Below are 24,640 nucleotides of genomic sequence, written 5' to 3'. Positions count from 1 at the left end.
CAGCAGTGCGTTATTTCGGTGATGCAGACAGCCTACTCGTTTCCGTTGAGCCCGACGCACTTGGGTCGCCGCACGGGGTCAAGGTGCCATATGGGGCCACGGCAATCTTCCGACTACCAGTCAAAACAGAATGCGACGGAGAGCACGTACCGGACGAACAACTGCTGCCTCGCTCGATTGACATGCTCGAGACGGTGATATTAGGAGACACGTATTTCAATTTAACGGATAATAGCGAAAGGAGTTTCGCGGCGGTGTACGCGCGGGGCAGACCCCACGCCCCAAGACGCAGCGCATCAGCGTAGCGGCCTTGGTCCTCCTGAGCGACATATGAGTTGTCAGTCCATATACCGCGGACACGGCCACGATACAACTCACCAATGCGATACGAGACGATCTTTGGCAACACGCGTTTATCGGCGCTATGGCGCCATGTATATAGGAGGTGCCATCCTCGGGATTATGTACCAAAGTGACCGCTACGCTACAATCAATGTCAGACATTAACGAGTGTACCCACAACCCTGACTACGAAGCCAAGGACACGCGTCCGTCGGCGTCCGCAGCACAAGACCCATAAAGTCTTGCGGTCCGGGGAAGAGCTAAAATCAGAGGGTTAAACCTTGAGTAAGCATGCAGACAATCTACTCGTATATTCCACTGAAAATGCACCCTACTAATAACCTCAGCCTGAGGGTAGCCTGTTCGGCTTTCACTGTCGGTGTCCCTCAAACACACCGCGGCGGGTTGCTGCCGGCCGTGGCCGACGGAGAACTGGGTAGACAACGTTAGTTCTACTTGAAACAATTCATATCTCACAGGCTTACCGTCAAAACCATCAGAGACATGGCTGCACGGCACTTGCACGCGAAGAGCGAAGTGGACGGGGGCAAAATCCAAGTTGGTGTCTCCGTATGAAAGTTCGTCATAGCGTTTACATCACAGCAATGACGTCACGACGGCAAAATACAAGCGCTCGTCGGCAGATCCCGTGCGGCACGATGACTGAAGTACTCAACGACTACTTCTTGCACTCGTGAGCCTCCAGCAACGGAGCACACCCAGAGCACAACACACATCGGCGGACAACGAAAGCGACCGTACGAAGACTGGTGCGTATGCCATTCGCCTACGGGATATAGTCGGGAGTGAGTAAACTCTAGCACGTTCGACCGCCTAACGCCAGTGACGCAGTACCGTGATCATCGCCCGAGCCAGCCCTCGGACCAGTATAAGTTTATAAAGCACCTGCTGGCGCCGACGCGAATAACAAGCCACACCCGCCGCGCCGCGGCGTCCGACAGCACAGGCCCAACAGCAACGTACATCCATACAGCGGCCCCGGACGCCCGGCCATGAAGCGTACTCACCGGGAGTTGAATCACGCCGCCGTCGATGCATCGAGTCGGGCGGAGACCTGCTTGCTTATTACCCACCTACTCTCTCAAGTGGAACAAGCTATGTCGTGAGTGCATTTACTTCACACACATGATAAAGTGTTCACGCTCATTAGGAAACTCTTGGCCACGATGCATGGCCAAATATCCACCAAATCGAGAACCCCTGGACAACAGGACTACTGACAGCAGTCACCCGGTCCCACCACAATGTAAGATGTACGTACCTACTACGTATGTCGAAGTATATCCAACGCCACGCCGGCTCATTAACGAAGCTGCTGTCGTGATAGCTAAGGACTCGGATGTCCCACAACAAGGGGATTACCGACTGACCTGTTCTACATACCGCACAAGAAAATGCATGGCTTCACACACTCATCGGGTCCGCTCATGTAACGCAGCCGTAGCATGGGAGACCTCACTTCCATTCAGCGCTCTAGATCACCGCGGCTCCCGCCGGCTCGCACTTGCCGACTATACCGGGCCTCGGCGATTCACAATAATATAGGAGCATGCCGGCGTCCCTTGGGGGCCGGATACCACATCCAAGTAAGGAACAATATAGAGGCCGCGTGCGATCTACCACGCAGAAAGCTGACAGCCCAAATTGACCAACTGATGCATGCAACTCTATGCTCTCCTAGGGCGCTGCTCATGAACACACATCGGTCGCTTCCCAAATCCTTGCAGCCGTCACAGCCAGAGACTATATGCACTCCATGAACACAAATAACTGTTAAGTGTGATCACAAATACCCACGACAGCTCTGCTTAGCGACATCAATTTTTGCCGTACTAGCGCTAACTGCAGTTGAACACCCACCACCACCACCACCACCACCGCTGCCGCTGCTATCATGCCTGTACCAGTAGACGCACTGAAGGATGTACTTGAAGAGTTCAACCCTGCACCCGACACCCCAGACCCATCGTCACCGCCAAACACAACATACTTGGACGAGAGCGAAGCGGGATCCTCCAGGCTCCTTCAGCAATATCGCAGCGACTTGGTATGGTTTGTACCGGCATCCATCGCACCCCTCTGCGGCATATACCCAAGTAATCGCACACAAACGGGTGCAATCCCCGTTTACATCCGCATCCCCCGATACACACCTACAAGCGCGCACACGCCCTGGGTCGTCAGTTCGAGACCGTGTGACCCGCTCGGCCTCGATGACACCATTATCCTCCCGCTCATCGGGGTGGGACGCATCCGCGACGTCGTCTGTCATGACGCCACCTCGTGCCTATTCGAGGTATTTCTTGGCACACCAGGGCCATTACGGCCGGTCTATGTTCAAGTCCCTCGCGAATGGACCCACCATATCCCCGAGGTCACCGTCGTGCAGGAGACACTGCCCACAACCTCGAACGTAGTACGCCGGCAACTCCAGAAGATGAAATCCTGGTTGCGACTGGATATACAACGCGATCACACGAGTGGGGCCGACAGAGTGCATGCTGAGGTACGCCCAATGATGTTTTTAGACCACCATACTGACCCGCTAACCGGACATAAAGTTTTCAGGTGGACACGTTGAAGCACACGTTGGATCAAGCATCAATATCGCTATACGTTGAGCCACATCCCGCTCTCATCTGCACAAGGAGCAATTCAAAAGTACTATGCACGCTGAGGCTGTACGTGACCAAGGTATGTCCTATCAATTTCTACATCAGCATACACCACGAAGATGACTTAATGTATGTACGCCATCGCGTCCGCCAAACAGAACATGAACTTTGTAAATAAACATCCTTGATAGTGTTGCCAGGCCGCTGCTAGCAGTACATGTATCCTGTTCCACGCCTTAAACGGCATAGCTTCAATTACACGTTCCACTCACACGAGCTGCAGAGCCACCGCCCGACGGCTTTCAACATGAGACATATAGACGAAAGTACAAACAACAAGCCAGTCTAATGGGCATTAACTTATCATGCCTCAGGAGTCCAAGCGCTGCACGTATGTGGCTTAAATCAGTAAAAGGATGGGTTCATGTTTGACCAAGATGTCGACAACCTGATCATATATCATAAGTACGTGCTGTTACCATTAATACCACGACGCCGACGAAACTACGTCTATATAAACAGACCAGCGCGAAGCCGCAACGGCCTGAACGTGCACGATATATATATACTTACTACTTACTGCATATGCACGCAGGTACAAGCCACCTAGTACGAGCCGAGAATAACACGACGCTAGATTCAATTAAATATGATCCTGGCCGACTCGGAGCCCCAGGCTTGAGACCCAGCCATCGACCAAGTGAGGTCCGACAGACACGGCACGTCAAATTGGCCATTGGGAGTGTAGGACGGCCGCGCCCACTAGCAACTCCTGTTGTGTTAAAGAAGGATGTTAGAACGGACTTCTAGCATCGCTTCGGAAGGGCCGATGCAGTACGTACCTCTCAAGACCTTGGCGACAACGTGTGATTGAACCGCCCCAGACCGACTCAGATCAAGTTCCAATCTGGCTGGAAAACAGGCCACGGCTGAGTACACATCCCACGCACAGAACAGGGAGACAGGTACGTACAACCTGCCGGCTAGCCCGGCTCGAGCACACTGTCGCCTCTCCTCTTCGTTCACGTCTGGCGTGTGTATGCCCCATCCACGAAGAATACCTCCATGCATAGGCGCCTGAACGCGATGCAAGATATGAAGAGAGAATGTAAATGTTCGTGATGTACCCCGATCACCTCCAGCGCGTGCAGCGTTTTCTTAGAACTCCATCTCGACGACATGCAGACACACCAATGCGGATCGATCGATAAAGTACGCAGAGAAGGAAACCAGTCGGCAAAATCCATCAATATGGCGAGCACAGCCTAGTAAGATACAGCGGTGAGTTCATTAACGATACCGGACGAAGACAACAATACCTACCGTTACGAGATGCAAAGACAAAGTAAGCGGAAACACGACCCTTGCAGAGACTTGTAGCGCAAGATGCTCCAAGACCGGCGCGCATGCGTGCAGGTCACACAATATGTACAGCACGGTTTCCACATTAGCACAGCATGAGAATGACTGCAGCAGCTTCAACGGTCCATCGGGACCACACTCTCGCAAAAAATCGCACAATTCTAAACCACATATCTCGTCATCCAAGACAATAGCCCGGAGGAACCGAAAAGCAGTCATACCGCGCAGCAAACCAAGCGACATGACCTGAACGCCACCCATAAATGGAACGGCCCGGTTACACCTGTCATGCTGTCCTTGTTCCATATGCCACATAGTTAGGACGGGGCACGGCGAGCTCCGTATTACCCCTGCTTGCGCCAAAGCCGCGGACATAGTCGGAACAGAGGCGATACGGATATCGATGTGAAGAAATTGCAGGCCCCAAGCACGCTTCAGCACGGAGCACAACGACGGAATCACATCCTTGTCGAATACGAGGCTCGACCTGGACACATACGACAACGATCTGATAGCGTAAACGGGAGAACGTGTTTTATAATCTGTACACCCCGCCTCGAACCGGGACAGAAGGCAATTCAAACGATGCCGCGCGTCTCGATCGGTAAGACGGACGGTGTGGAACAATATAGTGCAGATTGCTGCGTGAGTCGCGCAGCTCACGCTGCACAATGCACGCAAAGTGTTGATGTCTAGGAACCAACCGACACGCAGGTAGATCTCGAAAGGGAGCTGCAACCGAGTGTAGTGACCCCCCACTCGATGCCTTAGCTGCATAGCGCTACGGAAGGCCCAGACGAATCATTAGCCATACAGACCCACGCACGTACGAAGGATATTACTCACTCAGACAGACGAGGGGGAGCAGCAAGAGGAATGACAGCATCAATGGCACAAGGAGTTAGCATGTCGACGGCGAGGAGTATAGATGATGGAAAAAATGCAGACGGAATTCGATGGCGGGCCATGTTTTGTACAAGACGAAGTATCAATATCCCCAAGACAGCCTCGAGATGCATGGAACCGGTAAGGCATCCCGAACGTGCATAGAACACGCACGCATGCCCTTCACAGTGGACAAAACACATCGGCAACGAGTAATGAAACGGAGACGCCATCCCCGCAACAGGCATCCATAAGAAACAAATACATGATTAGACGAAAAAAGCACGATGTTCGCGCGGAGTGCACGACGACGCGAGGCGCCATATTTGCTCCCCGTTAGAGAATCACGAGGCGTGCTCCTGGAGACCGGTGTCACACTCGTTGGGAGCTAATAAAATTACATACACACTCACCTGGGGTAGTCCACCGTCACCGTGCGGGAAGTGCAGCCATCCACCGGAAGACCAGTTCAGAACGGCTGAAGCGGACGCTCGACCACGCTCGAGTGGAGACATAACATATACGATGGCATCGAGCCCGCAGAAATGATCAGCGTGTGAGGCCCCGACCGCCCGGTATGAACCGGCATCTGATAGAGAAAATCCTCTGGAGAGATACTTCGCAATCGCCCGATGATCGCCGCGATATAAGGGCGGCGACTTGAGGATTGCTTGTCGGCGGAACGTGGCGTCGGGATGCGCACAGACGCATAAGTCGGGCGTCAAGAAGTTGCGAACTAGAGTAGACCAGAAATCAAGCAGCGGCGAAACAGCGCTAGACGTACGACTCCGCACGAGATCAAGCCCGCGGCCGGTTCGGGTGATCAGCCGAACAACATCTTTAACGGCATATCGCATCCCAGTGTCGAGAACGTCGACCATCCGTTCCACGCGCCGCCCAAGGAGGTATTGTCGGGATGCGGCATGGCAACCTAGAGCATCATCTGTGAGTAGGCGTTCGCACATAGCGTCAAAAACAGCATCAGGAACGTATATGTCAATGTCACCTGGCACCCAGCTCTCATCCGACAGGAAAAAATGCAGCGCCACAGAACCGGAGACAACAGCGCGATACTCGCGAAGAACGGCATCTAGCGCGTCTACGTCATCGAAATACGGCTTCATCGCGCGCACATACCGCTTACGCATGCGGACGCAAACATATCGATAATAGGCCTTGCACGTCCGACGCCATACGTGTAGCATGCGGAGGTCAGCCTCATCGATGATGATCAAAACAACATCATCAGGTAAGCTACAAAGCCTTATGGTCAGCTATACAACGAGACCGTGCGATTGGATTGAACGTACAGCGGAAACGCAGACGAGGCGACATACACCATACGAGCTGGAGTGGGGCGTACGCTACCCACGGAACGTGTCAATCCGCCGAGACACGCGCCGACGACATGAGAAGGGGTTGCCGTCGGCGATTGAGGACGAGGTAAGCTCATGTTTGAGATTGTAGCGTGGGGTGGCCAAGTCGAGTTGGGCTACGCTGGGAGTACAGGGCTATATTTCTTAGGCCAGCCAGATAAACCTTTATAGGACAGACGAACAGTACGACGCGGATCATAAACCAATCATAAAACGTCCGGGGCGAGTATCGGAACTGGCATACCTGCGACACGAGCTCGAATAGCGGCATTCGCGTAGCGGAGCGCATGCACGCGGAGAGATGCCCTAGAAGCATCTCAGGATCAGCCAAATATGACACCAAGGCATGCATGCTCGCCTACATGTACGCCTAGCCAAGCCGATACCGGTGCGCTGAAGAACAGTGCGGAAGGTGAGAAAGAACAAGCGGCGAGCAGGAGCAAAAAAAGTGCCTCGGCGGGTGCGGATAGGCGCCGACGGCAAATACCGAGCGAGCTGCTCAGCGCGTGGGCGCCCGAGCGTTGATCAAGACAGACTTAGACCACAACGCACACAGGTACAAAAAGCACACGACACGCTCTACGCGGTATCGATAGACACGACGGACGCGGGACACGGAACATATGCAGCATTTCGCGTAAAGGCTGCTAACCTCAAGCCCATGTGGCTGCAGCATGTAGGACAGAACAAGGGTATGTTCCAGTATTTGTGCCGGCAGTACCTAACGTCAATACCGGTAGTAATGACGCCTAGCATTCGCACATGAAACGCGTACGGCCTGTCGCGATCAATCCACACGCACTCAAAACGTCCCGTACGCATACAGAGAAACGAATGGACACCCGATCGCGTACATGCCCCTCGCAGATGCCGGCATCCCGAGTCAGGCATACACACTCGATGCCACGGCAGTGCAGTCGCCGGAGTTCAAGAACACGACATCCACGAAATACACGCGTTACATGCGCATGGAACGCTTGACAACTCCATCGTACACGCCTACACCAGCCCTGTTTTCACGGAGCCACGTCGCTCGTAACACCACCCAGCCCCCAGACGCCGTTCCGCACGGCATATCACACACCACGTCAAGCTCTAAAGCCGTGTTAAGAACGCTTGCCCACCCCTCATTCATATTCACCCGCACCCCATCGACACTCATCCAGACCCCCTCGACGCTCATCCACACCCCATCGACTCTCATCCGCACCTGTCATGCAGCTCAAACTCCTTCCGGATGGCTCCGTTGCCCCGCAACAGACGTCTGCAAAGCAAACTCATGCGTCTGGTACGGTCACCGTCGAACCGTGAGTCAGTCTCCCACGCGCCACGTTTTCCACGACTGAATATAGCTTTAGGTCGGGCTATGAGACGGACGAGACGATGGCCACGATAGACGAGCGACCGCGCGTGATCAGATCCCACAGTCGCCGCGACACAGCCATTCAGACCGAAGACGATCCGCCTGAGAGCTGTAACCGCAATCTTCAAGATGCAACAACGCAAACCGAAAGCAACCCACGCAAGAATCACGACCGCAGCATTCGGGATGCGGCAACGCAGACCGAGGCACGCACGGAACACACCCACAATCTCAAAGACGTGGCAATCCAGACCGGGGACGTCCCATCGAATGACGACCCTTTCTTGCACATCAGTCCGTACGACCTTGCGATACCTATATGGGTGCCAGATCAACTACTCGGGTCAGTACAAGCACAGCCCTCATTCCGTTCACTATCCGCTCACATACATGATTGCGTACTCTCTAGCCGACTCCAAACGATTCTCGATAGCGTTGGCAAAAATAGGCGGTATGCACTTTCGCGTGTTCCTCGCGAGAGCACATGGTCGGTCCATGATGGTATCAGTAAGCTGAGCGTGGACGGCGAACCGATAACCATTATGGTGCTGGGTGCACTACGTGCGTTCAAACTCGACGTCGATGACGATGCAGACAAGTCGATCATGACCGTATCCGTGGATCTGCTGAGAGATGTGGATAGAGATACGCACCAGAAGCTTTGCGCGACGGAGTATCATTCTCATAGCACGAGCCTCGCCCCGCAACAGCCGGCACGTCATGGGAAAGGGGCGCAGGGCCTTGAACAGACGTATTTCACCGCGCAAGCCCACGGGAGAGCTTCTGGAAAGGTACGTTTACATCGTCCACGCAACGCCTGATTCTGACGCTCGTATTGTAGCCCTTACCCAACGTATATGATGCGACGACACAGGTCGGGACACGGGTCAACATGCGCAAGAGTTGTCTATGCGCGCTAGCCACAGATGACATAGTTCTCTTGGAGACGATAGCGGAGCTCCGAGCGTACGGTGGCGACGGAGCCTCTGTCACATTCACCCTGAAGACCGTGTCCGTTATAGCATTTTCCCCGCGTCCCGGCGACCCCTAGACAAATCCCAATACCACACAAGTTGCGTAGTCAAGTATTCCAAGTATTCTCGTTGTGCAATGGATGCTGGTCACCTTAGTCGTATACTCAATCGACGCCCGCGAGTACTACACCTACCCGATTCAATCACTATTATATTATCTCGGACATATGACTCAACGCATAGCATGATCCCTGTGATATGCTCCGCGTCCTGCTGCCATATGCTCCGTGCCCTGCTGCCACCGCACGCAACGTGCTCACTATCATAGCATTTTAATGAATCATACACCCGACACCGCCAACAACCGTAGTTCGTAGATGTTGCATCCAGGCACATACCCCCTCGATTATTTCGAACGTGCTTTCCTCTTTCGCCTATGCGCGCTATCCGGGCCCCTCCAATGCAAACAAATATTAGCGGCGCCGTGAAGCACAGCACTGGCACGCCCATATGTGCATGCCATTCAGAATCTGAACGGACGCGGCCAGGGAGTATGGGCCTATCGGCACTCGTCATTCGCGCGACGACACGACACTCCTCGCGGAATTCGTCTGCTTCGACTAACGGTATCCTCAAAGAACAGGATGATAGCGATCCTTAGTTCGGCATGCGAGAGAGTTGCGTGGACCTACATGGTCTCTCTCGAGCGGGCATAGCTCCTCGTCGCATTCGGAGCTTCCGATATGAATTACTTGCCTGCGAAACCGGGTACGGTGACATGCACTGCGCGAGCGTGACCAATATCATCAGCATAATATACCATGATGCTGCGTCGCGCCGTCCTAATGCATAGTACGTATAAAGATCGAACCGGCCAAGGGGAAGAGACATGGCATGTGCATGACGAAGCGAAGTCCCCGGGGTGTGATGCATGCGCCACCGTCGCAGCCTGATATGCACAAGCGCTGCGCATCAGGCCGATCGAGCGCATCTTCATATTTCGGGGAATAAGTTGACTTCTGACTTACCTGAGCTTAGCCTGATCATGTCCCGCTCGGATGCGAAGCCAATGCAACAACGTACCGTATCGAGACATTGCTCTGTTGTCGTGGGCGGCACACCCAAAAAACTGCCAGGGGTAGCCTGGCATGTGCGCCTTAAGCTTTCTAAGTGCGTTCCAGAGAGACACAATAACGGAGATACCCAAGCGTCCAGAGGGACCGAGAAGGGCGGAAGAGTAGAGGGCGGCGGACTCACGGGCTGAGAAAGGGCGAGTCGGGCGTCTACGGTCATCTCTAAATTAGGAAGCCAACCCCAGCGACGTCATCAGGCCTCAGGAGTCTGATCAAGCTCCAGAAGCGAACGGTCGTCTTGCATCTCGGCCTCGAACCAAGACGATCCCAATACTGCGCGCTATTCAGATCTCGGGCCTCATGAGCTCTGCTCAAGTACTACCCGCCATCAACTACTCCTAGGTAGCTTTTTCATGTCGCGGGCCTGCAGCAGTGTCGCCTCCACCGCCCTCCAGATCGGCCTCGACGCTCGACCGCGGAGCAGTGCAAATTCGGGCCTTTCGCCCTCCCCGACGCCGCGGACGTCGGCTGCGTGCCATCCACGCATCCTCGAGATGGTAGGCATGAATACAGAGGTATAGCGAGAACGGCCCGCGCAGCCCCTCTCCCTCTATCGTAAGTGCGAAAAGGTCAAGCAACACGCTCGCCTTGCTGGATATCTAATGAGGAGCACTCCCTTTGGGTTGGTGCGCTTCATAGGGACGACGCACGTGTAGTAGGAGCAACGGCGTCGCATACAAGGGACGCGGCGATGCGCGTGCTTCCCATGTTAAGACGGGGTCGGTTGCAATCACGTTGCTCTTTTAAGAGCAAGAGCAGACCCAGAAACCAGTGCGTACGTAGATGATATCTCCGAGGACTGACGAATTTGCAGACAAGTTGCGAGCAACGCAGCTTCTATGCCTGCGGCGCCGCTCCCCGTACGCTGTGGACAGAAGTGATATAATATCAATACTGGCTGAATACTGCCGACCTCTTGGCCTCATTGGCCACATAATCAGTACGTTGTATAAGGTGTGTGCCGCCCGCATCACCACTTGTATGCAAGTCTGAAACAATCGCATCACGTTCCGCGAGGCGTTCGACAAGCAACAAACATGCACAGCCGACCGACTTTGGAGAAACGGGGTATGGGTGGATGGGTTCCCGTGCATCAGAGGAAGACGCATGCAATATCGCCTTTGCGTAGAAACGTAGTGCGTACTTATTACTTCACGACGTGCTGACGGGCGTGTACATGCGCACGTACGAGCATCGGAAGCATACAAGAGCACATGCCCAGTTGCTGTACCACGCCCTACCCGCGCGCTTTCGAATCTGCACCGCATCGTAGCTCAGATGTCTACACGGACCGCGACACGATGATGAAAAGCGGCACAAAGTGCGCATATATCACAGTGGTAGCGCTTACTTCACATGTGGCAGCGGCGGTCGCGGCGTGTTTGGGTGCACCTGTGTCGAACTGCCGCGCGATCGCTCGCTCGTGTGGGCGCGCTCGTTCATTCGCATGGATACGCCGTGCCGGCACTGCACAACGCTTCGCGAGGCCGTATATACATGTCGAGGACCTATACGTGTATGTAGCAATATGTTGCAATATATTCGTGTAAGTGGCAACTCTATACGGTGTGTATGCCAGCGGCTGATCCACCCACTAGCTGTACTGCACAGGTATTCTTGACACCACTCGAAAATGCCTGGAACGCATCTTTTGGACATTCTACGATTTTTATGATACCAGTGTCCAATGCCTGTCAAAAAGGTAGATACTTCCCGATGTAAACGCACCTCAATGCAATCGCGACACAGGTAGATTCGCACCCCCAAGCTGAGCGTGAATGTTATCCCATCGGTCTCCGAGAAAAGGAGCTAGTAGCAACTGAGCATCCCCGTCATCGACACCCGGGAGATGGCGATTATAAAGCGGATACATAGAAGCAACGACAACAAGACAGGGCACAGTATGGATACAATAGATACCTAAGCAGATGAGAGAAGATCGAAACGAGCCGCAACCACTACGCAACATCATCGCCCACGGGAAGCCCCAACATGGCACGACCATCAAAAGAACGTCCACCTGCAAGACTCGAATCAATAAACGTCACTGATTGAGTGCCGACAGACAAGGCACAAACCTAATGGATGGGGGGACTACAGGACACCTTCGTAAGCGAAGCCCAGCCCCGGATACTGACGCAGACCAAGGTCAGTATGCAGCGCACGCGAAGAAACACAAGCCAAACATACGCGTACACTGTACTGGCTGGTCCCCACACATGCGGCGGGAACGGTACATTCTGCGGCATACGACATGGAAGCCTCGGTATGAGACGGGGCATAGACGTTCGCGGCTGGATAGGCTATTCCAAACAAGACGTCAGCAAAAGCCGCAGACAGACAAGTACATAAACGCGTACGATCGTATGTAGGGATTATGACCTCGGCGGGATCCACTCTCGCGTCGCGGAGCGCGGGACGATGTACTTGAAACGTACACCAGATATTAGCTTCCAGACACCGATCACACGGCACGATTCCGCTGCACTACTCACGCGGTCAATAACTCCCCCACAGGCCAAGAGCAAAATACTCACCTTCTTCTTGAAGAAGCGGCAAGGTACACACGCCACATGCGCACGCTGCACCTTGTCAGGCGGTGCACTCGCACAGTCAGAGGTCTGGTTCGATGGAAGGGGTTCGCCAACAGGACTCGTCCCGCGAGCTGTCACGGTCGACGCCTTGCGGCGTTTCCGCGGTGCACTGGCTGGAAATGTACAATCCAGTCCACGATACTGACAGTTCCCACAGGGCGACGTGCCCGTGCACTTGCCAAACGCGAGGAAGTCAACGCAAACACGCCTGGGCGCCCACACAAAACGAACACGAACCTTCGTCTTCATACGATGACAAGTATCGCATGCAACACGAACCCTGCTATAGGGTGGACCGCTTTGACGGGTGATGTGAGCTGAAAAGTATGCATTGGGGAATGGCGTCGATTGGCGCACGACGTCATGCGAACACCTTGAAGTATTATACTCACCTACCCCTCCGCTAGAAGATTCAGGACACGGAGATGCCCCCCGGGGAGAACGTGGATCGACAGACTGCTTTAAAGATTAGCTTGTACCGAGACCAACAGAGGATACTGGCAACGTACCGCCGGCTGCACCTCCGCATCCACGTCCTGTACGACCAACCAGGACACCAGAGACCGATGGAACGTAGAACGTCCACCACACCCTGGGAGCGAGCCCGGTTGATACCCGTCATACTCATCTCCCCAATCAACATCCCATGGAACAACGGCCAGCTCAGACGACAGGGCGGGAGCGTACATGGAGAGGGGGAGGGGGGAGGTGCTCGGGCGAGAGCGAGGGAAATAGAATAATGGAACGCTCGCTCACGAATGCCATTATATGTGCCGGCAAAACCTACCCCGTTTCACGATCCATCAAACGACAAATCCACCACGTTACATACGTGCTCTTATTAATCACATATGCGCTTCGTTAGTACGTACGCGAGGCTCGCTTGATGCCCGCAGCGGCTGCTCGGCGGCCCGAGGAATCCACCAACCGAGACAGTGTGCAGTGAACGGTGCAGGCGTACTGAGCGACTCGAATATGGCAACGCACTTTGCTGTAGCCACCCTGGATGTCGGTGACGCCGCCATGCTAGCTACATGCTTCGTGGGACGTCCGAGTCGCTACCGGCCGCCCCAAGGAGATGCCATTATGCACAGATCCACGCCAGCATCGACTATAAGGTGACACGTGGATCAAGGGTTAACTCGACACCGACATATGAAAACACCATAGGACTCACCAAGTGCAATACCAGCGAGCCATGACCTGCCCGTTCGATGCCAACGGAGCGCACACCCACGACAAAACGTTCCGGCAAGAGACAAAGTGCGGCAAAGCGGAGGAGGAAGACCAGAACAAGCCGCAGCTCATTCCCGTTTTGCCGGCACGACGAAGCAGTCACAACAGTGACGCTACCACGTGGCAGATCGGGCATCCCAATCGGCACGCGGCCCGATCGGTATTGGTACGCCACAAGGACGAAACGAGGAGGCACCAGGGTACAACAAGCTGACAACAAAGCACACCAGGCGCGGAGCTTTAATATGCCCCTGATACCAACGCCCACAACGCCCGGCCACAACAAGACGCAACCGACGCGCCCACAGATCACTCCCGACGGGCCGCGGCTGTTGCACGAGGAAGCGCATACCGGCTGCCTCAGCTTACGCGTGGAGACAAACCGACCGGACATCCAGACGTCAGAAGTAACACATACCAACCCGAGACAGTGAACACACACGCAGTATACATTACAGGTCAAGGAGAATATAATAATAGGCGGCTATACACGCCGGCCAGCGACATATAACAGCAGAACATAACGCCATAAATACATACATAAGACGCTCCACAAGGGAAACGAGACCAAGCCAATCCGTAATTCGTCCACACCGTACAGCTCGCCGATTGATGGATGTGCATCCCGACGACAACTTAACGCCGACCCCTCGTGGATACGCTCTTCCGAGCACGACGAGACGGACTCCCACGACCCTGATGACCATCAGAACGATTAACTATGAGCAGAAAAGACGCTCCCCACCACACCGACATGCTTGCGCTTTACACCAGGCGATCCTCCCGATGCCTTGGTCTCCGAATACGAGTCGGAACTTGACGACATGCTCACCGAAGTGAGGGAACTCGACGCCGGTGTCGACAGAGAAGACGCTTCAGAGTTAACGCCTCCGCCCCCGAACTCGTCCCCGCTGAGGTGCAGGACGTCATCATCGTCAATCAGAGCGTATGATGAATCGAGCGTCAAATCAACATCCATCGGAATCGAAGTGACCTCTGAACGTATATTAGTGTGAAGCATGGGCGGAAAGGATGGAAACGTACCCTCGAAGCCGGATGCCATAGAACGAGAATCATCGTGATCATCCTGAGTATCGGGAGAATCTTCACGCTCGGAATCGCCGGTGTCGGGGGTCGACCGTGGGACGGGAACCGGAGAGCGAGGAGTAGATGAGCGGGATGCCGATGGCGGAACGGAAACAGGACGAGGGAGGGGCGGAGTGGGCGCTGGCACAGCGACGCGGGCAACAGGTGATCTAGGCTGTGAACCCGCGACGTTCATTCCTGTAGCATGGACTGTCACTACCCGAACACGATCTCATAACGCAAATGACGTACCATCAATGGCCTCGCCGTCCATGAGCGACGGCCGCAACGCTCGATCGACAACGGGAACAGAAAAGTCGACCGAAGATAGATTGGTTCCGCCACCCAACACCCGCACGATCTCCAAAGGCACCAGCTGGGTAGCCCAGGCACGTCCCAACGTGAATGACGCAGTGAACGTGAAGAGCACCACATCGCCCTTGTACAGCACGCTAGGGGTACACTTGCGAATATCCCGCAACAAACCCTTCTCCAGAGCCAAGACAGAGGGCCGATCCGGGTTCGCCAGGTACCACCGCGACCGCCGACTCGCCTCGACAACCCAAGGATGAAGCTCCGCGCGAGGCATGTTCCGCGCGGCCCCGTCTCCTATGTTGATAAACATCGGAGAGCGGACCCAGTAACGCTGCATGAACTCGGGGTTGTTGCCAGACTGGTATTCCCGACGGGGTAGGCCATCGGCGTTGAAACCAGGGCACCCCTGAATATACTCCTCCAAATCCTGTCAAAGAAACACCAGTTAGTCGCAACGGAGACGGCGTATCACGACGACGCACAAGCTGTAACTCGAACAAGCTCTTATCCACGGTAGTGTCCATGGCATAGGCGTAGTTGCACTTATAATTAGCGTACCGCTCCCTGAAAGGCTGCTCGTCAGCGCTTGAGCACGAGAAGCAAACGACTTAAACCTACACTCGATCCCAGGGCAAACCCGCAGGAGGGCGATTCTTATCCAGTACGAGATTTCCCGTCTCGTAATCATCGGCACAGCTAAAGACTGCCGCATAGCTGAACACAGCCGGCTGGTCTGTCCCCGACCGTAACATCTGTACAACGAATTAGCTGCGCCGTCAACAGAGAAGCCACGATACGCACTGTCCACCGGGAAGGACCTTGCATGCGAGCCTCTACGAGAGGATGATCACCGCGCAGGGACCGGACAGCATCCACAAACGGAATGTCCGTAGGGCGCAGTGGGGTCTTCTTCCAGTGGTCAAGAGCAGCGATAGTCTCGGCATTCATGGCGGCGTTCATGATTGCAAATTCGATGAGGGCTGGGACGAGGGTAAAAAAAGGGAAAGGTATAGAATGCCTCTGGAACACCAAGCAGTGACCATATATACGCCCGGTCAGTGAGCATATCGCAGTCGACGTACTCACTCGGAAAGGGCCGTCGGAACACCCACCCCAGACACAAAAAACGAGGAAACCATGCAAAAGCAGTAGCGCACTGGAAACACGGGCACAGAGCATGCGCATACCGGACATAAATTCGGGAGAGTGAAACCGGACGGAACCAGGGAGAACGGAGCAAGCGAGGGAGACCGAGGACGAAGAGGAGGACGAGGAGGAGGACGAGGAGGCATCTGCAACCGAAGCGTTGAGCGTCTACCTCGTTCCCGCGCACAGCGCCTGGCGATTTGGCGATTGACCCAGATGCTGCCCGATTGGGACATATTTGACGAGATTTACGCCACTGCCAATGCCGTATCCGGCTGGTTCAGAACGACAGGTCAATATTTGGGTACCAAAACGAACGGCATCTCCCGGTCTTACAGGATTACTCACCGCTGCCACAAGTCAGATGTAACTCCCAAACTGCTCGACAAAACGCAAAAGCCGGTATACGCTGAAGTCCAAAAACACGCACAGACCGCAACGATTACGCATTGGTAGTGTACCCGCCTCAGAAACACATCCACGCCTTAACATAATATCGCACAGCAGATGCATCAGCAAGGACCGCTTACGCTGACAAGTGTCGCCTGTAACACCCGCACACCGCGCGATTTTCGACTGCACGTTTGCATATCACGTACCGGAGCGGATCTCCAGCCAACGGCGCTAGAGATGAAACAAGCTCAGACTACGAGGAGAACGTCACTGTACGCGCGCCGGTCGAGCGACGTTGCACAGTACCCGAGATCGCAGAAGCGCGGGGTACAAGGCAGCCGAACCACTCACTCGGATGCGACACGCATGCACACCCCACTCGTATCAAAGGGTGTTCTGCCAATGCCAACGTACAACAACGCGTTGCACGGCGCCATCCCGAACAATCGCTCATCGTGTATCTCCCTGGTCTGATATCAGCTAATCCCGGCATGGTAGAAGGCTCCATTCGCCCGCCGCCGCTATAGCCCCACAACGACGACTGGGAATACCAGTACATCCCCCGTACGCCAGCTTCCACCCACAGACATCGACACCGAACGCCGCCACTCCGTCCGCAACCCGTACGCTCGCCCTTACTCGTAGTCGCGCAACGCCGCGCCCTCCTCTAATCACCGTACCAGTCATCTAGACTTGCTACGCAGTCATTGCCGACGCGGACGACCATCACGCGACAACGCGAACACCCAATGCCATCGACGCGAACCATGTCAAACAGAAGGGTACGAGCTGCTGCCACCCACACGCGTCTACGCTCACTCAGTATCACGCACAGACGCGACCGGGAACTCGCCTTCAATACATCAACACCTCCCCAATTTCCATTACGCACTGGAATATGTCCATCCGGGACGGTCTGCGTGAGGTGCGCTGGAAATACTCAAGTACCGCGGACACAACCTTACCGTCCTTTTAGCGTTCCATTCGGTACGCCGTTCGCGCGCTCCTCTACCCCGTGTACGGCGGAAGCCCGCGGATAGTCTATCTACCTTTGTCCCCCTCGTACGATTTCGAGCCAGGCACACCGATCTGGACAGAAGACATCGATGTGAGAAGATGGTTCCCGTCCGGCTGGAAGGAAACCGTCTTGTCCAACATCGCTGGAATCGACCACTCGCTGCGCAACAACTTCTCAGTCTTCACCGCCCGCGACGTCCGCCACGCACTCCCAAACGAGTGCATGCGCACTCTAGGGAGCCCGGACGTCAAGGGGAACGTGGTGGTCATACGCAGAGGACGACGCCAGACGCTCCAGGTGACACACATGCACCCAAGCGAGCGTTCACTTGTAGACATTCTGGTCACCCGGTGCGTCGCCGTTGCTTGCTACAGTGCGACCCATATCTTACCAACAGCGGTCAGATGGTTCGCATCGGAAACCGAGGACGAGAACACTGAAGACGGGATCGACCCATCACCCGCCGAAACCGAGAGCGGCGACGGGGCGTAAGGCAATAGTACGTTGTCGTGGATTGTATATGCATTATCGGACGATGCAGCGCTGTGCGCAACGCATTCATCTATGTATCACTGCCTCCAACATGTACCGCTGCCTCAAATATGTACCACTGCCTATGTAGTGCTGTCTATGTATCGCTGCCACAGACATGTTTCGAGAACGTATACCATACACAGGACTGAATCAGTGACCCATTCCGCAAAAAAATCGACATCCCCCGCGACATCCCTCATGAACAGGAAAAACCGCGCCCGCGCCACGCGCAGCTGCCCCCGAGACGTTAAGATGACACACACAACCGGCCGCGGTACGTCCCGAAAGTATATGCCGAGGAAGAACTGCGCCATGATGTGGGGCCGGCACACGGACCGAGCGCAGCTACCCCAATGATTAGCGGAACACAATTATTCATCGGAGTCAATCTCACCTACCCGAACAACGTGGGAGAATCCGGGCAGGGTACCGAACGATCACTGCACTGCCCCGAGTACACGCCCCCACCAACCACCTGAATACGCCGGAATGTACCGAACAGCCGCGGCAGGCTTCGAAAGGGGACTGCTCAACGGGCGGATCTGCGTCCCAAGCATATGCAGTACCCCAACATCAGCTCGCCTGGAATGACGCCTCGGCGACACGTTCGCCAGCACCGGGACAGCGGAATCGACAAACGCGCCCGTCCAACAAGCTACCGACAAATGCGATATATGACAAACACCGTACATGCGAGGTGAGAGCGCCAATCCGAACATGAATCGCAGGATTACAGCTAATGTGTAATAGCGCCGACCGCACGCTAGAAGACGGAATCGTCGATATATGAGCCACGCATGCGCAGGGCAATACGATCAGCTAACGAGCCGAGCGCTGGCACTAAACGGCGCCCGACGGCGCCGGACGATGCGAGGTACGCTCACGTCAAGCTGCTCCACTCGAGCGTGTTCATGGAATTCAGAAACTAGCCATGTGAGGGCGCTGGCGGAATCCTGGCCCTGCGGGAGCGTTGGCTTGATAGACGGCGGATATTCCACGATGAACACGGTACGTGGCTAAATGTTCCTGGCCTAGACACAGCACCGTCCGAGCCCCCGAGGTGACATGACTTACCACCCGAACGCAACAGCGCCAGCGTGAGCCGGAGACATCAGACATACCCTCGCGAGTCGCATACGAGCACTGAACACCCCAAAATGCATCAATCGATGCATCGTCGACTCGCAGCACCCGGAACGAGCCACATGCAAGCAGGCTCGCAGCACCACGTACGTACCGCTACATGCGCTGTGCATACCACGAGCCTAACGACACATTGACGGCCGTGCCAAGACGGTCCCTTCGAAGAGGTAATGCAATGCACGCCGAAATCGGCGCTATCACGCCCAACAAATCCTTCCCGCAAACCCACACACAATTCCGAGGGGAGCACGGTAACAAATGAAAGAAGTGAAAAGGCAAGACATACAATGTGTCGTATCCGTCCCATTACGGCATCATACACCGATCTGTCTTTCGAAACCACAATAGGGAACGGCGACATCGACACCGCCCAACGGACACTTAGAGCCGACGCCGTGTACGTACGTACTCCTAGTAGGTATACCTTTTCTTGACAAACACGGCGTACGCAGACGCGCCAGCAACATCATACTGATTCTTACCAAAGTAGCCGCCGCGACAGGCCGCCGGCGCACCCAACACGCGTGATTGGCAAAGCCCTTAGCCAAAGCATCGCACGGACATTACTCGCGACGCGTACCGCGCCGTCGATGATGCGAACGAAGAAACTTCATCTGAGATGAGCACGTCAAGCAGCGCCGAACGACAGGTCCGATGCAACCGACCGCAATATGCGACTCGTCCCCAATTCGGGGGCCAAAGGGCGCGAAGATGCAAGCAGCAGCACAACACAACGGGGCGTATGCGCACCCACCGCCCTCTGCCCTGCCCGCCTCGCATATATAAGACAACGCGCCCCCGTGCCACGGTCTCCCTACCACACACTGACCATCACATCGAACTCGCCTCTATCCCACACTCACCACCCGCTCACCCCACACATACACTAAACGCTCAACGATGGCCACCCCCCTGAACCCTGCCAACAACGTCCCATTCACTGTCTTCAAGAGAGGTATGTTTGCTCGCCGCCTTAAGCATACAGCGCGACCAGCTAACAGTTGTCCCACCGGACGACTCACAGAACATAATGGGTAAGCGTGGTCGTACAGTCAAGATACACATTATCACTAACAAGAGCATGCGTGATAGCGTCGCGCACACCGAACCCTTCAACCCAGGAAAGGTACGCGACCGTTTTTCCAAACTACGACACGCTAACCCAACTATATTCCAAAACGCAGGTCTCCGCAACGCTATTCAGAGTATGTCCGCGCACGACGCAATGCATATCCAACCAAACTCATGTATACTCTTAGCTTTCATTCGGGCTCAGCTTCCGAGTCGGGGGTCTTCAGAGGCAAGTAGACCAAGTTGCATGTCCCAGCGAAGTAATAACTGACCCAAATATTTAACACAGAATCGCCTCCGCAATCACCCATGGAGTGCAGGCGGCAATGTCATCGCACGACATCCAGGTAGGTGTCGATGGTCTCCATCGGCGGTCCGCGGATATAAGCTGAAGTCTACTCGACTTGTGATGCCTGCAGGAACTGGCAGCCTTGACGGCAGCGAACTTCAACACCCACCACCCGCAGTACAACATACTCGCGGGCCGATTGGTGGCGGCGAACATCCACAAGGTTGTCCCAATAAGACGCTTCAGCGACAACGTGGAGCGCATTGTTGCAGGTATGATGCTCGTGTTACATTGCATCGTCTTCTCAGCGTATCTGACTCCCGCGAAGAGCATCCCGGCCTACTCGACGAAACTTTCGTGGCGAACGCGCGCCGCTACGGCGAACAACTAGACAACATGCTGATGCAAGACAGAGACTTCGGCATGCCATAGTACGTCCTATATTGATGTGTCCTCGATAAATCGCACGAAAGATAACGACTATTTATCACAGCCCGTGCATCAAGCTAATGGAGCAATCATACCTGCTTCGCGTTGGTGACGCCATACTCGAACGTCCCCAGCACGCGTACATGCGGGTAGCCCTCGCTCTCAACGCCAACGACATCAATGCAATAGAAGAGACATACAATATGTTGTCTCGTAGGGCCTATACGCACGCCAGCCCAACGATGTTCAACGCGGGGCTCTCAGATCAGGCCCTGATCTCGTGCTTCGTACAGTCCGCCGAGTACACGAGCACCCCGGACGCCATCAAAGGTATGATGCAGGCCTCGGAGGCTTTCCTGAAGAACAGCGGCATCGGCATCGGATTAGACAAAGTCCCGGCCTACCGGTAAGCATTCACCGCAATTGGGTCGAACACGTCTCACGCCGAGCCACAGCCCCGACGCGAACCCCCCGCAGCCAGGCGTGATAGCGCTGCTCAACATGTATCAACAAGTCGCGGAGTTCACAACGGACGCGAGGAGCAAGCGCCCGTCTGCAGCCACGGCCGTTATACCGATATGGCACGCCGACGTCACCAAGGTCATCAACATCAGACGAGGGAACGTTCTCGGCCAAGCCCCCCTCAGGGACATCTACCCAGCGCTCTGGATTGCAGACTTGTTGTGAGTATATAGGCCGGAACCTCCTCGCATCGTCCAGCTCTGGACTCACGTTATCAATATAGCATGAGACGTGTCCAGGAGAACGTCTACTGGTCGCTGTTCGACCCAGCCGATGCCCCACAACTGGCAGAACTCTACGGTGCTGCGTTTGAAGCTGAGTACACTCAGCTCGAACAGTCGAACATACAGCGCGTAACGGTACTCGCGCGCTCGCTCTTCTATCAAATCGTGGTGATGCAGATCCGCAGCGGCACCCCGTACATCATGTACGCGGACGCAATAAATGGTAAGTTTGCTGCATGCTGAGTAATGCCCGCGACACCTACTTATCACGCGCATAGCCAAGAACAACCAAAGCCACCTCGGGACCATCCGCGCGACAAACCTCTGCACGGAAATAGTGCAGTTCAGTTCCAGAACCCGCACCCCCGTATGCGCGCTGTCGTCGCTATCGCTTCCCGCATTCGTATCCAGCGACGACCATACCTTCGACTTCGACGCTCTTCACCACGCAACAAAGGTCGCGACGCGCTGCACGGACCGGGTTCTCGACATCAACGACTACCCCTCTCCTGAAGCCCGTGCGTCGGCAGTGGAGACTCGCGCAATCGGGGTCGGTGTGCAAGGCCTCGCCGACGTCTTCCGGATGATGGGCATCCCGTACGGATCAGATGAAGCTCGACGACTCAACGTCAGCATATTCGAGACCATCTATCACGGTGCCCTCGAGGAGAGCTCCGAGATGGCCGAACGATTCGGGCCCTTCCCAGCGTGGAACAGATCCCCCGCGTCTCAAGGGGTGCTTCAATGCGATATGTGGAACTGCACGCCATCCGATCGGTACGACTTCGACGCACTCCGGGCCCGTATCGCGAAACACGGCCTTCGAAACTCCATGCTCACCGCCGTTATGCCGACCTCGTCGACGTCTCAACTCCTCGGCAACAACGACTCCGTGGAGCCGTATGTCAGGTGCGTCTCCGCGGTGCGTACAACGCTCACCAGTCTTACCCTGATATGCCGCATACAGTAACATCTATACCCGACGCGCCCTAGGGGGCGAATACCACATCATCTGCCCGCATCTCGTTCAAGAGCTCGAGCGGCGTGGCCTTTGGACGCCTCATATGCGAAGGCAGATCATAGACGCACGAGGCGAGCTTCACACTGGAATAATCGTCATACGCAAACACTAATTCGATCATATAGGCTCGGTCCAGAACATCACCACTATCCCGGACCGCCTCAAAGCCGTTTACCGCACCGCATGGGAAATGCCCCAGCGATACACCGTCATCATGGCAGCCGACAGGGGACCATACATCGACCAGTCCCAGAGCATGAGCTTGTACATGCGTAACCCCACGGCGGCAGCCCTCGTACGTTAGTCCCCACCTCAGCCAAACCAGCGACTGACGGCTAGCACAAACAGTACACAGCGCACATGTACTCATGGCAAGCTGGACTCAAGACAGGGATGTACTACCTCCGGACGACCGCGCCGACGTATGCAATGCAGCCAGGCGATCCCCGCCCTAACGGGTACGAGAGCTCTAGCGACTCCAGCGACTCCGACTCCGATGACAACAACGACGGCAACGGCAACGACAACGACAACGACGACAACAACATCGGCGACGACGCGGCCGACGCGGGCAACGCCGACAACAACAACGACGACGACAACGGCTTGGACTCCGACTCCGGCGACTCCAACAGCGCGCGCGCGCGCGAGTGCATCACCACGGACGAGGTGCCTGCCCCGATCGCCTGTCTCGCATGCACGGCCTGAGGGACGAATGTACTCGTTGAGCTAACTCGGCGCACGGCTCGCCGCGTATCCCCGCACCTATACCATACAATCACATCGCACACGTCATCAATGTACACTGGTAGCGCATCCGATAGAACCATAATGATATCGCGACACTGCAGACCATCACCATAAAATGCGCCTGCACAGGATGATATGTAAGATCTAGGAGAGACCACACACTGGCACACTTACCAGCGTCACAAGCAACGATCTCCCACGCGTTATAGGCGCACGCGGCACCGCGCAAGATCCGCAGCCAGTCGGCGAACACCAGGGGACGCCCTTGACCAGCATCATCAACCGAGGCGATCACGCGAGGCAACCAAGCGCCACCGGAACAGGTCGAAGGTAACAAAGGTGAGTACATTCCAATACATAGAGTCGGTATCTATAAACCAAGTGCATTATGTAGGTAACAACATACTCGGAAGGAGGTCGTGGTATTCAAGTCGGAACAGAGTAGGTGACGCGATACCATACACGCCACATAGGCCGCTCACGGGTGTTCTACAGTGATACCCCAACAGACAGGCCGTCGACCATACCGAGGCGATGCCGCCACAGCGCGAGCTCGCGCGAACGGACACTCACGCCCGCACACCCGGCCATCCTATCCCGGTGGCCCGCGCAACGTTGTACTGTCGAGTGGTATCCTCGTCGAGCTGACGTAGCCGTGCTAACTCCGTCCTCAGCTCCTCTGAGGCTCGCACAGTAATCTTCTCCGGCGAGAACGGGCGAAATATCACGAGGCCGTCTAAGCTGCGCACGCGCGACAACATCACATACACGCCCTGCAGGCTCTGTGCACTAGCAATA

At 55.3% G+C, this 24,640-nt stretch overlaps 7 protein-coding genes across 7 annotated transcripts; 3 read left to right on the top strand and 4 right to left on the bottom strand.

Annotated features, from left to right (window-relative positions):
* Positions 1–32: 32 nt before the first annotated feature.
* TRAVEDRAFT_54581 (uncharacterized protein) lies at positions 33–848 on the bottom strand (the record flags this gene model as incomplete). The annotated part of the gene is made up of 4 exons (XM_008047503.1): positions 33–106; positions 160–319; positions 739–774; positions 828–848. The coding sequence occupies 4 exons, from the start codon at positions 846–848 to the stop codon at positions 33–35; spliced, it is 291 nt and encodes a 96-aa protein (XP_008045694.1).
* Positions 849–5,881: 5,033 nt separating this feature from the next.
* TRAVEDRAFT_107629 (uncharacterized protein) lies at positions 5,882–6,310 on the bottom strand (the record flags this gene model as incomplete). Its single annotated transcript, XM_008047502.1, has 1 exon — positions 5,882–6,310. A coding segment is annotated over one exon (429 nt), but the record flags the coding sequence as incomplete, so codon positions are not given.
* A 1,506-nt stretch (positions 6,311–7,816) lies between these two features.
* TRAVEDRAFT_54580 (uncharacterized protein) lies at positions 7,817–9,015 on the top strand (the record flags this gene model as incomplete). The annotated part of the gene is made up of 4 exons (XM_008047501.1): positions 7,817–7,908; positions 7,960–8,307; positions 8,374–8,755; positions 8,806–9,015. 4 exons carry the CDS (start codon positions 7,817–7,819, stop codon positions 9,013–9,015), a joined length of 1,032 nt encoding a protein of 343 aa, XP_008045692.1.
* Positions 9,016–15,219: 6,204 nt separating this feature from the next.
* TRAVEDRAFT_137422 (uncharacterized protein) lies at positions 15,220–16,250 on the bottom strand (the record flags this gene model as incomplete). The annotated part of the gene is made up of 4 exons (XM_008047500.1): positions 15,220–15,729; positions 15,785–15,862; positions 15,923–16,054; positions 16,104–16,250. 4 exons carry the CDS (start codon positions 16,248–16,250, stop codon positions 15,220–15,222), a joined length of 867 nt encoding a protein of 288 aa, XP_008045691.1.
* Positions 16,251–17,608: 1,358 nt separating this feature from the next.
* TRAVEDRAFT_54578 (uncharacterized protein) lies at positions 17,609–18,351 on the top strand (the record flags this gene model as incomplete). The annotated part of the gene is made up of 4 exons (XM_008047499.1): positions 17,609–17,623; positions 17,677–17,766; positions 17,818–18,209; positions 18,264–18,351. 4 exons carry the CDS (start codon positions 17,609–17,611, stop codon positions 18,349–18,351), a joined length of 585 nt encoding a protein of 194 aa, XP_008045690.1.
* Positions 18,352–20,436: 2,085 nt separating this feature from the next.
* Positions 20,437–23,800, top strand: TRAVEDRAFT_41085 (alpha subunit of ribonucleoside diphosphate reductase; the record flags this gene model as incomplete). The annotated part of the gene is made up of 11 exons (XM_008047498.1): positions 20,437–20,570; positions 20,897–20,954; positions 21,027–21,168; positions 21,225–21,327; positions 21,390–21,731; positions 21,781–22,008; positions 22,071–22,294; positions 22,350–22,980; positions 23,039–23,163; positions 23,218–23,387; positions 23,441–23,800. The coding sequence occupies 11 exons, from the start codon at positions 20,437–20,439 to the stop codon at positions 23,798–23,800; spliced, it is 2,517 nt and encodes an 838-aa protein (XP_008045689.1).
* Positions 23,801–24,468: 668 nt separating this feature from the next.
* Positions 24,469–24,640, bottom strand: TRAVEDRAFT_101717 (uncharacterized protein; the record flags this gene model as incomplete). The annotated part of the gene is made up of 1 exon (XM_008047497.1): positions 24,469–24,640. A coding segment is annotated over one exon (172 nt), but the record flags the coding sequence as incomplete, so codon positions are not given.

Source organism: Trametes versicolor (genome assembly GCF_000271585.1).
Source record: "Trametes versicolor FP-101664 SS1 unplaced genomic scaffold TRAVEscaffold_23, whole genome shotgun sequence".
NCBI lineage: Eukaryota > Fungi > Basidiomycota > Agaricomycetes > Polyporales > Polyporaceae > Trametes > Trametes versicolor.
The sequence above is the reverse complement of the archived record's forward strand: the minus strand, read 5'-3'. Positions and strand labels throughout refer to the sequence as shown.